Below are 15048 nucleotides of genomic sequence, written 5' to 3'. Positions count from 1 at the left end.
TTAACTCCTGGTCAAGTGAATGGGAAGGAAGGTGACACCCTGGATATCCTCCTGAAGATGAAGTCATCAGGAAGGTGAAGGAAGATGGGACTGGGGGCAGGGAGAACACACTGTCTCTTTAAGAGAAGGACACTGAAAACTGTACAAGTAAAACAAGAAGTAGTGTTTTCCGTTGATAACCTACACTCGCAGCAAATACTCTGATAGGTGAATACTGCTCGACAGCTTATGTAGTGACTTTCGTTGGGGGGTGGTTAGAGTTCATTTTTACGCAGGTTTTAAAATGACTTTTCTTTGAAAGGAATCTCCATTCGCAGAGCACAGCAGATGCACAAGAACCACAGCGCATAAGCAGCACATGTGCTGGCGGGGGCCTGGCCTTCTCTTAGAAAAAACAATATGGTCGGCAGGTTATGAAGGTGAAAACCAAAATAATTACAATAAGGACTGTGCCCTTCTGACCCCATGGGGGCCTTCCCTATTCCATGATTCCATTTGGGATAGCAGAGGTAGGGAGAGGGGCAGCAGTTACAAGTGCTTTGAGTTGTCAACTCACATTTAACTTTGACCTGGTTGGGGAAAAGAGGCAAGAGAAACTTTTCCTAGTCAGGGATCTGGAACAAGGCCCAGTTACTGTTTGTGTTTTAGGTCTCTAGGGGTAGCTCTTGGAGCCTATAGAGAACAGACAGGGTAGGGGTGGGGATCCTGTCCCTGTCCCTTTGGAGTCTGAGTTATACCTGGGTATAGGAAGCAGCTTCTTAGCAGTGCCTGCAAGATCAGAGGATGACACAGAGAAACCCAAGCTGAGGGGAGGGGCAAGTGCTATAAAGTACCAAAAGATTCTGGTCATCCCCAATGTGCTCTGCCCTCCACCCTACATTATTAACCCTCAGGGTGAAGCAATGGAGAGGAAAACAAGTTAAGCTGAACTGTCTGGACAGATCCCCTTCCTCTTCCTCTCCACTAGCTCCAAGGTTTACTAAGTACCTAATGTCAACGACGTGGCCCCATTCCCCTTGCTGGACGGACCCTTCCCACCCCTGTCTGCACTCAGAGAACAGGAGGCAGGACTGTAGGCTCCACTGGATCCCAGATGCTTGATGTTCTCATTCTTTGAGGTTCACTTCCGAAAGCTGTTTTCTGGGATAAACAAAGTACGCCTTCGAAGTTTTCTGCCTGATCCTTCTTCCAGCAAGTAGGTCACATCGATGGCTGAAAACAGAACCAAGGAGGCTCATCAAACTCTACCCTCCCACTCCTTATTCCAGATTTGAACTCTCAGGGAATCATAGGAGTTCAATGGGTCCTTCGCCAACCCACCAGCAATTTAGGCCTTCCTCCAGGCCAAACGGAGAAGGCAATGGCGACCCACTCCAGTACTCTTGCCCGGAAAACCCCATGGACGGAGGAGCCTGGTAGGCTGCAGTCCATGGACTGAGCAGCTTCACTTTCACTTTTCACTTTCATGCACTGGAGGAGGAAATGGCAACCCACTCTAGTGTTCTTGCCTGGAGAATCCCAGGGACGGGGGAGCCTGGTGAGCTGCTGTCTGTGGGGTTGCAGAGTCGGACACGACTGAAGCGACTTAGCAGCAGCAGCAGCCAGGCCAAACTGAAATAAGCTGCCCTCCAGTGAGGAGATCCTCTCACCTCCCAGTTTCATTCCCAAGAGGAATTTAAGAACAGGCCCATGAAAAAACTGTGCCATTTAAAGAATATTTTCCATTCTAGGCAAATAATCAGAAGTTGCTCTTTTTCATTCCCTCTCTGCTAATATTGCATTTATCTTAGGAGCCTGATTTTCCTTACCATTTTTCCCAGGGATTTTTTCAAGGAGATTGAGCAAGATCTGGTTGAGTCGTTCTCGTTGATTATGCCGTCGCTCCTCAGGGGTACAGGCTACTTGGGGTTCTTGACTACTTTCCTCTGTTTTTTTTTCACTCTCACTGGTTTCAGCAGTGGCTCCCTCCCGTTCTGGCTCCTCCAGGCTGGGCATCTCATTGGCTGCTTGCTCCTGACTGGCCAGAACCTCTTCAATCAAGGGCAGAGCATCATCCTCCTGGCCCAGGTCTTTCAGGGGTGGCTTTGAGCGCTCAGACTTCCAGGATGATCTGCCAGAAGGATATATGAAGTTAGAGAGGAAGGCTAAGCAGGGCACTTGGGGATGGAAGGGGGATGAAAGGAAAAGACCTGTGGATCCTATAGGCTAGCTGTTAGAACCTTGACTCAAGATGTAAGAAACTTGGCTATGGTCTTCATTTTATTATTTTTTAAATGTTTATTTTCATTTATTTATTTGGCTGCACGGGGTCTTAGTTGTGGCACACAGGATCTTCATTGTGGCATGTGGGATCTAGTTCCCTGACAAGGGATTGAATCTGGGCTACATGTATTGTGAGCTCAGAGTCTTAGCCACTGGGCCAGCAGAGAAGTCCCTATGGTCTTCATTTTATTATTTTTTGAAAAAAAATCACCACCCTTCTCTGAAATTTAATTTCTATTTATAAAATTCAATTTTTCTTCTTTCTTTCAGGAATCCATAACATAGACCAGAGCTGGTAAAATGCTGAGCTAGTTCTGATTGCTTCATGAGTACACAGAAGTATGGCACAACCTTGTGATACCAATAGTTCAACTACAATGAGCATTTAAATAGTTTTTACTTTTCTTAAATTTCTTCTCTCATCTATTATCTGGTATTTTTTTTTTTTAAAGAAATATATTTGATTTCCTAAAAAAAAAAAAAAAGCTATTGATATAGGTAAAGTAACTGTTACACTACCATTCAATAGAAAAGGAAACTGAAAAAAACCTTCAGTACTTTCTGTAACAATACCCCTCTCGGAACTTCCCTGGTGATCCAGTGGTTAAGACTCTGCGCTTCCAACAGCAGGGGGCATGGGTTCGATCCCTGGTTGGGGAACTAAGATCCCACATGCTACAGGGTGTGGTCCTCCCTCCACCAGAATATCCCGCTTGTGTACAAATCAAGCACAAATAAAAACTATGAGTCCAAACTGCTCAGCTAAAACCATGCACTTCTAGCTACTTCTGTTCCTTGAAGACCTAAGAGCTGATGCACCTTGAGGTATTAGGGAAAGCTTTCAGAAACCTGAGAGAGATTTTTCCAAATATGTCAAGAGTTCTGTTCCAAATCATTTTCTTTCTCTGATCTTACAAATTTCCCTCCCTGCCCCAAATAAGGCTCCATAATGAGTCCACTACTACTGAAGTGCAGTTCTTCCATATTATTCTTGGCACTATATTGGGCTACTCTGTCAGAGACTTTTCAATCCTAGGGGTGGGACTGAATGGGTAAGTGGCTATTCTCTTACTCCATTCAAGCTACTGGTTAATCACATCCCCCCAGTGGGACTCACCGCCCTCCGTTCCTCTTGTAGTTGTCTGGGACATAATGAGGCTGCAGAGAAGACATTGAAGTGGTAAGTTGGTAAGTGTACTGCAAATGCTGGCAAAGCTGAATCAGATGATCTGGGGCTAACTCAGGATAAAGGAGGTGGGGAGGCAAGGAAGTAAAGAAAAAAAGGTGCTACTGGGCTAAAACCTTTACATGTTGGAGGACTGTTTTAAGGTCAGAAGTTCAGTCCTTCTAGTAATCTGTAGGCCACAATGGTTTTTTTTTTTTTTTTTTTAGCATTTTATAAGCTTAGAATGACAGCAGAAGGGAAAGGGTCACAATTCCTTTTGTCTCATCCCAACTTTTGAGAAGTTAAGGTTGGAGTTTCAAAGCTGACAGTGAACAAGCAAGACCAAAGAATGAGAGGCAGGGCCTGGTGGTGGGCAGAGAGAATATAAAAGAAATATGATTCACAGAAATCCAAAAATAATACTAGGAAAAACAGGGACATAAAGGTTTGTGTTCTGGTTAGACTATTTCTAAGCATTCTAGGATGAAAACTCTGAATTCTGACAGGCCCACTGAAAAAAAAACTCATGGATGAGGAGTTTAGTCCAGGGTTTCATTATAGCAAATAGATGGATAACCAGAATCTTTATGAAATGATAACAAATGGCACAAAATAACTGGAGGAATATGTTCACAACAATTTGAAAAAAACAAAACAAACACACAGGAAAAAGGTTGAAAATGAAAACAGCAGTTACTTTCTGTGTAGTAGGATAATAAACAATTTTTTCTTCTTAATAGTGATAACAATGTCTTATACTTTAAATCCAAGGATAAAAAGCACTAAATTATTTTCACCAAAGGTTTCTCAATGTTATTTTCTTTATGTTTCTCAAAATTATGGATGTGAGAAACCAAAAAACTACAAAATGGGGCTCAAGGGCAAAGATGGTAAAGAGGTGTAAGAGAGAAAAAAAGAGGAAAACCTATCTAAAATATGATAACAATTCCCTGAGGCACAGCCCATGCCAAGAAATACAGAATAAATGTATTTTTGCTGTTCAAACATCCACAGAGAGGGTGTTTTCCAGTTTGGGATGGAGACGGGGTGAAGAAGCAGAGAGCCACGTGAAAATTCTCACTGTGAATTCCATGCATGAACTAGATTGTCCTGACACATACAGTGAAGGGAGGAAGGAGACTTACTGAGAAATCTCTTTTTGGAGTGAGCTTCTTGGGGAAGTGATCAAAGGCATAGGATTTGGTGCAGACAGGATAGCGGTTCCGGTGGATCTTGTAAAACAGGTGCGCTGACTTGTCTAGCCGATAATCACAGATGTACACATCTTGCTCCTTCACTCCTTTGGGTCTCCCTATGAGGCCAAACACTGTTAAAGAACACTCCCTCTATTTTCCCTTCCCTCACCCTGAGCTGCCCATCACATACCAGTGGGAGAGAAGCGAGACTTCCTAACAGGGAAACATGGTAGCTGTTTTGAGAGGGGGAACAAGTAAGCATTTGGTGATTGCAGAAGAAAGGAGACACTAGTGTCAAAGAAAGGGGAAAGGGAGTCAAAAAGAGTGAAAGGGCATTCTACAGGATGGAAAGAAATCGGAAACACAGACTGAGTGCTGCAGAAATTTTTGAGAGAGCATTTCAGGGGAAAAAAAAAGCATATCATGGGGAAGTTATAAGAAAAGAATGACACTTCAAATAAGGAAAGCACGTTTGGTAATGAACACTTTATAGAAAGTAGGGGATGGAGGAGTCATCAGTAGCATGGAGCTTTAAGCACTTAGCTTTTGCAAGGAATTCTTCTGGACTATTTTGCTGTGATGCTAAGAGAAAGACCTAGGAAACTAAACTCTGCTTCTAATGATAACTAACTTATAGTGAGTTTTACTGTGAGCCATAAACTGGGCTTAGTGATTTTGTAGATTATTTCATTTAATCCTTAGAAAACTCTCTAAAATAGATACGAATCCCTATTTTCAGTAGGTTAAATAACTTGCCCAAGGGCATACAGGTAAAAACTGTTGGAATTGGAATCTGAAATTAGATTGATTCTACTGTTAGCCACAAACCTCATGAAACTGTTGTCCTTTTTTGTGTTTGTTTAATGTAGCGAGTTGATGATGGCCGTAAGGATTTTGGAATGGGGGGGGGGGGAAGAGTATTAGGGTGGGTGCAAAAGTAACTGCAGTTTTTACATTGTTGAACTTTGATACTGAAATACATTCTGAAATGTGGTTATGTTATACATCATTTTACTTCACATTTCTTGTTTTATGTGTTTTTTTTTTGCTAATGACATTACTTGCTGTTTATATTTATTTTACACTAGTGAAGTAATGTTACACAAAAAAGGAAATTAAAGCAATTTTCTTATTCAAATTCAAAATGGGTCATAAAACAGTGGAGACAACTTGCAATAGCAACAACCTATTTGGCCCAGGAGTTGCTAGCAAATGTACACTGCAGTGGTGGTTCTGAAGTTTTGTAAAGGAGATGAGAGCTCTGAAGATGAGGAATGCAGTGGCCAGCCACTGGAAGTTGACAACAACCAAGTCAGAGGAATCATTGAGGCTGATCCTCTTAGAACTACATGAGAAGCTGTCAAAGAACTCAACATCGACCATTCTATGGTTGTTGGGCATTTGAAGCTAATTGGAAAGGTGAAAAAGCTGGATAAGTGGGTGCCTCATAAGCTCACTGCAAATCAAAACAATTGCTGTTTTGGAGTGCTGTCTTCTCTTATTCTGTGCAACAACAAAACATTTCTTTGTCAGATTATGATGTTGTGATGAAAAGTGGACTTTATATGTCAATTGGAGACAACCAACTAAGTGGCTGGATCAAGGAAAAGCTCCAAAGCACTTCCCAAAGCCAAACTTGCACCCAAATAAGGTCACAGTCACTTGTCTGGTGGTCTGATCCATGAGAGCCTTCTGAATCCTGGTGAAACCATTACATCTGAGAAGTATGCTCAACAAATTGATAAGATGCACCAAAAACTGCAACGCCCAGAGCTAGCATTGGTCAACAGAAAGGGCCCAATTCTCCACAATGCTGGACTGCACTTTGCATAGCCAAGGCTTCAAAAGTTGAACAAACTGGGCTATGAAGTTTTGCCTCATCTACCATATTCACCTGACCTCTAGCCAACCAACTATACTTCTTTGAGCATCTCAACAATTTTTTGCAGGGAAAATGCTTCCACAACCAGCAAGAGGCAGAAAATGCTTTCCAAGAGTTTGTTGACCCAAAGCATGGATTTTTATGCTATAGGAATAAACAAACTTACTTCTTGTTGGCAAAAATGTATTGATTGTTATGGTTCCTATTTTGTGAACCTAGTTATAATGATTTAAAAGTCAAAGTTCGAAACCACAATTATGTTTGCACTACCCTAATAACTTATCTTCCCACAAGTATTAATAGAGTACTAAACACACACTATGAAAAAAATGAATTAAATTAAAAGGAGAATTAACATTTATTGAGTACCAAGCACTAGGTAAAAGAAAGTATATAGCTCTCTGAAGCTTCAAAGCCAGCCTTGGACAATCTTTTATCAGAGAGAGACTATACGTATGGAGTGGGCAGCAGTAGATCAATGAGCGGCAGCCAGGTCGTCATTTTTTAGGTAGTGCAAATCACTTACCTTTGCAGTATGTATAAAGATCCAGTACACAGCAGGTCCCCACTACAGCCTCCAAGGGAATGATCTCATAAAGTGGCACTCGAAATAGTTCATTGTGGTAAAACCGACGGGATGGAGAGTGGTGGGTTTCATGGGGACGAAAGTAATGGTGACCAAAGGCAAACCGTTCCTCTCTTTAAAAAAAAAAAGAGAAGGGAGAAGTTTAATTATCAAGATTGTAGTGAATATCCAGCACTACTCTAGTAGGGTACAGCTTGAAGAAAAGAGACAGAATCTCAACACATACTTTTCATTTTTCCAAAGCTTCTCAATGCGGAATATATCAAGTTTATCTCGATTAATGTGAGATAACAGTCGATAGGACTGACGGACAGGGTGGCCATCAGGGGTGCGCCGACTATCCCTCATCAGATATACACAGTCACCTAGGAAGGCACAGGAGATTAAAGATGCAGAAGGCAGAGAACACAGGAGAAGGTTAAAGTGATTCCTGTATAAGTTACGCTAGGTATTCACTAGTGTCACCCAAGGTCTACATACAAAGAACTGAAAATCTAAAACAAGAAATATGTAACTACAACCAGCAGTCTAATGGTGATGAAAATCAATTCAAGAACATGAGCATGACACGAGGGAGGTCTTCTACCTCTTGGAATGCTATGTGTCTTTCTCAGTCCTAAAACTAGCTTTGTAACACTCTGGTCTCTCCAATTTATTTTTAGCATAATGTTTTTCAGTTTGTAAAACATTACCTTAAATATTATTTGGTGAAGATAAATGTATTAAGCCTAAGTAACTTGAGGATATTAAAAAACCTATATTCTATTGCTATTAAAAGTCATATGGAGACAAGGACTATTATGCAGACAGCAGATACTCCCTACTGTTCAGAAAGGTCAGCATTGACAAGTAGAGCCAGCTTCTGTGTACGCACCTTGACGAAGCAGCAGGTCATCTCGGAGCAAACAGATGAAGTAGACACAACCAGGTTGCGTGTAGTGCGGCCGAGGGATCATGGGTACCTCCTGGTAAGGGCAGAGAGCCAAGAGATAAGGGCTGTGACTACTATTTCCAGCCTCTCTATTCAAGAGAAAAAGAACTAAAACCTAGAATCTCCGAGCAATTAAGACTTTCTGCTTAGTCATTTCAATACAGCATAGATATTAAACAGGTGACTGCAATCAAGAGTTCTTAAACTTGAAAAAGTAAACATAGAGGACAAACTTGACAGACGAAATATCCCAAACTGTACCCTGTGGAGCACTAATTCTGTAGTTGCTCCGTGCCATCTAAAGGGCATCTGAAAATGTGTGAAGGGGAACTCTGTCACAATGACTGGAGGAAGCTATAGTAGGACTCAGTGCCCAAGGGCCAAGAAAGCCTAACATTCTGCAATGTAAACCTTACAACATTGAAGAGCGGTCCACTCAAAATGACAACAGCACCACTGTTAAGAAGTATTGCCTAAATATCTCCTTTTATAGACGATCACACATATAAATATGGCAGAGCTAAGAAAAAAACCCATTTAATAACTGGGCAAGTTACCCAACCTACCAACTCTCTTAAAAAATGGGCTTAAGGACTCCCCTGGTGGTCCAGTGGCTAAGAATCCTCCTGCCAGAGCAGGGAACATGGGTTTGTTTCCTGCTCTAGGAAGATTCCACATGTTGTGGAACAACTGAGCCTGAGCTCTACAACTGTTAAGCCTGCACTCTAGAGTCAGAACGGTGCAGCTACTGAATCCTGCATGCCCTAGAGCCAGACAAGAGAAGCCAACAAGAGAAGCTACTGCAGTGAGTCTGCACACCTCAATGAAAGAGGAGCCCCCGCTTGCTGCAACTAGAGAAAGCCTGTATGTAGCAACAACGACCCAGCATGGCCAAAACAAAACAAAACAAAACATGGGGCTGAGACTAATTTTTTGCTGACTCTGAGTCCAGAGCTCTTTTCCTTAAACACTGCTTAAAATAAGTGATTAAGCTACTTCTTTTATGGATAGTAGATAGTGTTTATTAAAAACAGGGTTTTTATACAGTATCATTTCTTCCATAGATTTCTTAAGTATTCTTCCTTTTGTCCCACTCCTGAGAAAAGGAAGGGTAGAATTATTACCCTCAATGTAAAGTGTAAGAAATTGTAAGAAACAGGCCTAGAGAGGCTGAATAACTTATCAAAGGAAATTCAGTACATTAGGAGCAGGGTAGATAAAATACCATGTGCCGTATCTCCTACTTTTAGATTGGGGTATTATCAGAAGGCAACTTACTCTGTCCACAGGCCTCGGGTCACATTGCTCACAAAGGTAGTGCTCCACATCTGAGTTCACTCCCATACAGTCACAGTGCTGCCACACCTCCAAAAAAAGAAAGAAGTGTGTGTGTATGTAGGGAGTTAGACTCACTGAGAGAAGTCTTGGGGACTAAGAATAAAAAATATCTGTGGGAGTTCCCTGGCAGTCCAGTGGTTAGGAGTTGGCACTTTCACTGCCATGGCCTGGGTTCAATCCTTGGTTGGAAAACTAAGATCTTGCAAGCTGAAGCAAAACAAAAAAACAAAGAAAAGCAACAGGACAGGGTAAAGTAAAACAGGAACAAGGGGTTAAGAAGGGAAATTAGAGATAAATGGTAAAGTAGGAGGAAAGAAGAATGAGGACTTATCTGAACATAAGTATATAGACCGTTTATAATACATGGATCTGGGCAAACAAAATAAGGAGATGGCTAGAGAACAGAAGGATGAACGAATACAGTACCAAGCTATCACACAAAGTAACAGGCATCAACAATATGGCCACTATGGAAAGCTTCATAGTTACAAAATGTTTTCACTTAACCTTATCTAATTATATTCTCCTAACAATCCTACGTATTACTCATAGTTCCATTTTATATAAGGTAATGAGTTCAGATGTATCAAATGGGGATACTAGGGCTCAAATCCAGGCCTTGACTCCTTCTTCAGGAGCTCTATATATTGAATTCCATCTACATTAATGCTATGTTGACTGTAGTACCCCTAGTGTTTTTCCGGTAAAGCACTGCCTTATATATTATCATTCTTCTTGATCCAGATTACATCAGAAGTGTGCAGTGGAAAGTAGACACAAAGAACAGGAGGTAGAAAAAAGAAGGGGAGGAAAAAATGAAAGAGAGAGATAAAAAAGGAGGACAATATGGTGAGCAGTAAGGGATAACAGAAACTGAGGCAAAGTTAAAAGTTCATAAACAGCCTGTCAAGCAAAGTCAAAAGAGGCAGGGGCTGATACTCTGAATATAGTCACCACACTCATCAGGACTAGGCCTCTGCTTCACCTCTTGACTCTCACCATGCACTTGTCACACTGGATCATGAGGCCTTCATCCTTGTAGAGGCCACAGATACAGCGGATAACATCATCATCCTTCTCATGCCCATTCTCCTTCTCAGAGACTGAGGTCTCACTGCTGTCTGCCTCACTTGCTGTCTCTCCCACAATCTCATCAATTTGGGCTGATGCCTCATGCCGGGCATTGTAATAGGCCTTTCGTAGGCGGCAAACATCTCTTCCAACTGGGGATTTACGCCCGTAGTACTTCTGAAGAAAGCAGGAGAAAGAAATCATGTTTGGCTTAAAAATATACCTGAAGAGGTGGCAGGATTTTCTTTATCTTCCCATTTGGTTAATACATTTCTAATACCATCAAATATAGGGGCCAGACAATTGAAAACAACTTAAATTCAACTAAAATGAATTAAAATGAGAATCTGCATGGTAATTTTCCCATTTGCTCTATTACTCTGACATTCAACTCTTGTCACAGACTCTACTGTCCACAAGGATCAAAAACACAGAGACCATGGAACATGATTAAGTACCACAAGAATAATGTGGAGAATCTCTCCGTTTACCTTTGTTTTATAGATACCAGGGACACAAAGCTACAAGTCTAAATATATTTGGAAGCTGGGTTCAGGAGAAAGCACGTAACGATTCAAGACTGCTCCAATTATTCTCCCATCTGTCTGTTTTTCTCTCATTTCTTGTCTTCAGTCTCAATTCCTCTGTCATCTAGTAGTCTCTTTTGACCTTCAAACACCTCTCCAAGGTATTTGAAAATCACTGAAAAATATCCTCTATGTATTATACAATATTTTACATCTTTGTATCAATTCAAGCCCACCTCTCCTCCAATGAGCTTCACCTATTCTGCAATATATTAGTGTACTGTATGCTGATTCATCCTTAAGATATATATTTAATTTGCTTATACATGTTTCTGTGTATTTCACATATACTTATTGAGTAGAGCCTACAGATATGACTTAAATGTAGCAAAATGTCTACTACGTAAATGTAAAGGTTCAACATGAAAGTAAGTTTCTACAAAAATTGTTTTGGGAGTATGATTTAACCTTTCATTCTAGCCGTATTATTATCTCCATTTATTATATCTCCAATATTTAGAAAATTATAACCCTATGGCAACCCACTCCAGTATTCTTGCCTAGAGAATCCCGTGGACGGAGGAGCCTGGTAGGGTACCGTTCATGGGGTTGCAAAGAGTCAGACAAGACAGAAGTGACTTAGCAGGCACACAGTAAGGCACTTCAAGTAAGCAGAATTTACCCTAGTGTACTCAATAAAAATTGCTGCCTTTCTTAATCAGAAATATGAAGGATATTAGGAGAAGAAGGTAAAAATCTTAAACTTCTACAATAGACCTCTTCAGAACAAACTTCTTAAATCTGTGTTTGAAGTCAGTGAAAAATACCTCTGCATTCCGAAAGACCTTGAGCATGTCAGCATCAAAAGCCTCCACTGTCTTATAATAACCAATGAGGATCTGCTTCTCTATGGTGGAAAGATCTAGGGGATCAGAGATCTTCTCATAATAATCAGCATTCCTAAAACATAAAGTCAGGGTGTCAATCTGGTACACTTAGGACTTTACTAAAACTCAGATGATTCCCACATATGTAAACTTACTTTTTCTTTGGGGGTAGGTTCAAAAGTGGTGCTGCCAGTGATTGTCGGGAAGAATCTGCAAAAAAATGCAAGGTTTAGTAGACAGACTGACTCTATAGGGAGGCAAGTATTAACTCCTAACTGAAAAAGTAGAATCCCCAAAATTTAAAGTTAGGAAAAAAAAAATCCAAGTTTTTTTTTTTTTTGAGATCAGTGAAAAATGAAAAGACTTTTCAGAAATGTGGGTAATTAAAGGCAGGGATCAGAAGATACATCCAGGATTACCTGAAATATGAAAGATACAGTTTGTGTGTGTGTGTGTGTATATATATATACTTGAAATGTAAAACAGCATTAGCTGGGTAATGAAAACTTTCTAAGAAAAATGAGATATGGGAACTTAACATAGCAGCTAGTATGCTTAAGGCAAATTCCTACTCAATTACGTTAAAAAAATGTTTTCCAGTTCTTACTATTTGCCCACAGTTAACAGTACTCTGTTGGTTTGGATTCAACTTGATTCCAGATAATGAATAATTCAGTACTGTAAATATTTTCTGGAATCCATCTTCTTGCGACAGTTGATCTGTATTACAAAAATAAAATTCATGTTGTGGGGCTGCTTCTCACTTGCTCTCTTACTTTCTAATAACTCACTACACAGAGAGAAAAAGCCTACTCTTTCATGCCTAGAATATAATGACATACAGATACATCTACTGCAATTTCATATTAGATCAGATAGGGCTGGTTGAGAACACAGAGTGTGATCTTTAGGGAGTGTAAAGGGAACAGGTGTCACAAAACTTTACATATTAGGATAGGTTGGTCTGCCCTTTCCTCTATGCTGAGGTTAACAAATGGCAAAAACAACAACAACAAAAAAAACACTAAAATATGAAGATAAATAGATAGAGAAAGAAGAGAGGAAGAAAACCAAATTCTTCAGAATTTAGGGAAAGGAAGGAAGCAAAAGTTGATGGCTGATTTTAACAAGGACGACAACAAAAGACTCAGAGATATAGAGGACAAATTAGTGATTACCAGTAGGGAGAGGGGATGGGGGAGGGGTAATAGAGGGGTAGCAGCTTAAGACCGTACAAAATATTATGTACAAAGCAAGCAACAAGGATATATTGTACAACACAAGAATATAGCCAATATTCTATAACTATAAATGGATTATAACCTCTAAAATTATGAATCTCTATACTGTGCATCTGTAAATAACATAATATTGTACATCAATTATACTTCAATTATTAAAAAAAACAGAAAAAAGTTGAAGGCAAAAGCAGCAATTATTTGTTAAAATTTCTAATTTTAAATATCTATGAAAAAAAAAATCTACAAATTTCGTGGTTAGAAAAAGTTATGTGCATTACCAAACTACGGACTTAAATTAAAAAACTCTCCCCTTCTCTACCCTTAACCCAACACAAATCCAAAAGATGTATTTTAGAAAAGGAAAAGAGTGGGGTAAATGTCTACATGAAAATGCTTCAAAAGTAATTTGCTTGTAACTTTATATCCTTTTCCTTAATGTAGAAAGGGCCTGTGAACCCTCCAAAATATATGCAAAATTAGGTATATAATATTTTTCTGGGGTAAGAGTCCACAACTTTATTCTCAAAGATATCTGTCAATCGACAGATAAGAACCACTGATGTCATACATTTTTAATACTTTTTTCTTAAATTGCTAATTCACTGCCTCATTCAGGAAAATTATGTTCAAGACAAAGATCTACTTCTATCCTACAGCTAATAAATGTGATTTTTATTTTTATTTTTATTTATTTATTTAGCTTCTGATCTTTTTTTTAAATTTTTTTTAAATTTTTATTTTTTTAATTTTAAAATCTTTAATTCTTACATGTGTTCCCAAACATGAACCCCCCTCCCACCTCCCTCCCCATAACATCTCTGTGGGGCATCCCCATGCACCAGCCCCAAGCATGCTGTATCCTGCGTCAGACATAGACTGGCGATTCAATTCTTACATGACAGTATACATGATAGAATGCCATTCTCCCAAATCATCCCACCCTCTCCCTCTCCCTCTGAGTCCAAAAGTCCGTTATACACAGCTGTGTCTTTTAAATATAGTGCTTAACTACGATAATATTCCACTAAATACAAAAATTAACCTAAACAGCCAAGGATTCAGAGACAACAATCCCTGAAGACTGTAATTAGTCTTATAATTCTATACTCTGACAAAGTAAGAGTATAGAACTAAGTAAACCAGCAAAAATCACAGTCCTAAATTGTTATGCGTTCCTGGCCTTGGATATCTTGATATGATTTTTTTAAAAAGCTAAGGAGAAGGAATTTGGGGTACCTTTATAAGAGATTATGCCATCACAGATCTCTTTGAAGATCTGGGCTAGGCGAGCTGCCCGAGCTACTTCAATGTTTTCCTCTGCTGCTGCTAACCGTCTTGTTCGAACAGATCGAGCAGTCTGCAGGGCAGAGAACTGGGTCATGAAGACATCTGGAAGGATAGAGTAAAAATTAGTTTCAGGAAAAGAGGAGCTCTATGAGGCTTTCTCTTCTGTAATGGATTCCTGCTATTTTCTCTATTTTCCTTGAAGTGACTAAGCAGATAAGTAGTTATGGAGTTTTCTCTTTCCTCCTTAAAAAAAAATAAGAAAACACTGGGTTTATTAGAGAGAAAAATCCTACAATTTAGAGGGACCTTACTAATGGCCAGTTGCAACAGAGTATAGTAGTTCCAAGTCTGGGTTTCAGATAGGTGTGTCTGCTTTTGGATTCTGGTCTTACTACTAACTGTCTGATTTGGGGAAAGATACTTAAACTCTGTGTCTTAGCTTCTCAACTCTAAAATGCGAATAGTGGTAGTACAGGCACTTCAGAGATACTGCAGATTTGGCTACAGAACACTACAGTAACGTAAATACTGCAAAAAAGAGAGTCACACAGAGATTGTGGTTTCCCAATGCATGTGAAAAAAATTTTATACTGTAGTCTATTAAGTGTGCAATAGCATTATGTCTAAAAAACCAACATATATACCTCAATTAAAAAATACTTTATTGCCAAAAAA

At 39.8% G+C, this 15048-nt stretch overlaps 1 protein-coding gene across 1 annotated transcript in view; it reads right to left on the bottom strand.

The window, feature by feature from the left end:
* The window catches only part of ASH1L (ASH1 like histone lysine methyltransferase), a 193892-nt gene continuing 178844 nt past the window's right edge, over positions 1-15048 (bottom strand). Inside the window, exons 17-28 of the mRNA XM_052636803.1 lie at positions 14323-14475; positions 12001-12055; positions 11786-11918; positions 10360-10608; positions 9301-9387; positions 7966-8056; positions 7318-7456; positions 7032-7204; positions 4573-4739; positions 3380-3420; positions 1809-2110; positions 1-1212 (exon numbers count right to left, since the gene is read on the bottom strand). Of these exons, the coding sequence (XP_052492763.1) occupies positions 1121-1212; positions 1809-2110; positions 3380-3420; positions 4573-4739; positions 7032-7204; positions 7318-7456; positions 7966-8056; positions 9301-9387; positions 10360-10608; positions 11786-11918; positions 12001-12055; positions 14323-14475 (1682 nt within the window). The 3' untranslated portion in view covers positions 1-1120. The remainder of the gene's footprint in view (positions 1213-1808; positions 2111-3379; positions 3421-4572; positions 4740-7031; positions 7205-7317; positions 7457-7965; positions 8057-9300; positions 9388-10359; positions 10609-11785; positions 11919-12000; positions 12056-14322; positions 14476-15048) is intronic.

The sequence above is a fragment of the Budorcas taxicolor genome, chromosome 3, assembly GCF_023091745.1.
Source record: "Budorcas taxicolor isolate Tak-1 chromosome 3, Takin1.1, whole genome shotgun sequence".
NCBI classification, from domain to species: Eukaryota; Metazoa; Chordata; class Mammalia; order Artiodactyla; family Bovidae; genus Budorcas; species Budorcas taxicolor.
This window is presented reverse-complemented; position numbering and strand designations above follow the sequence as displayed.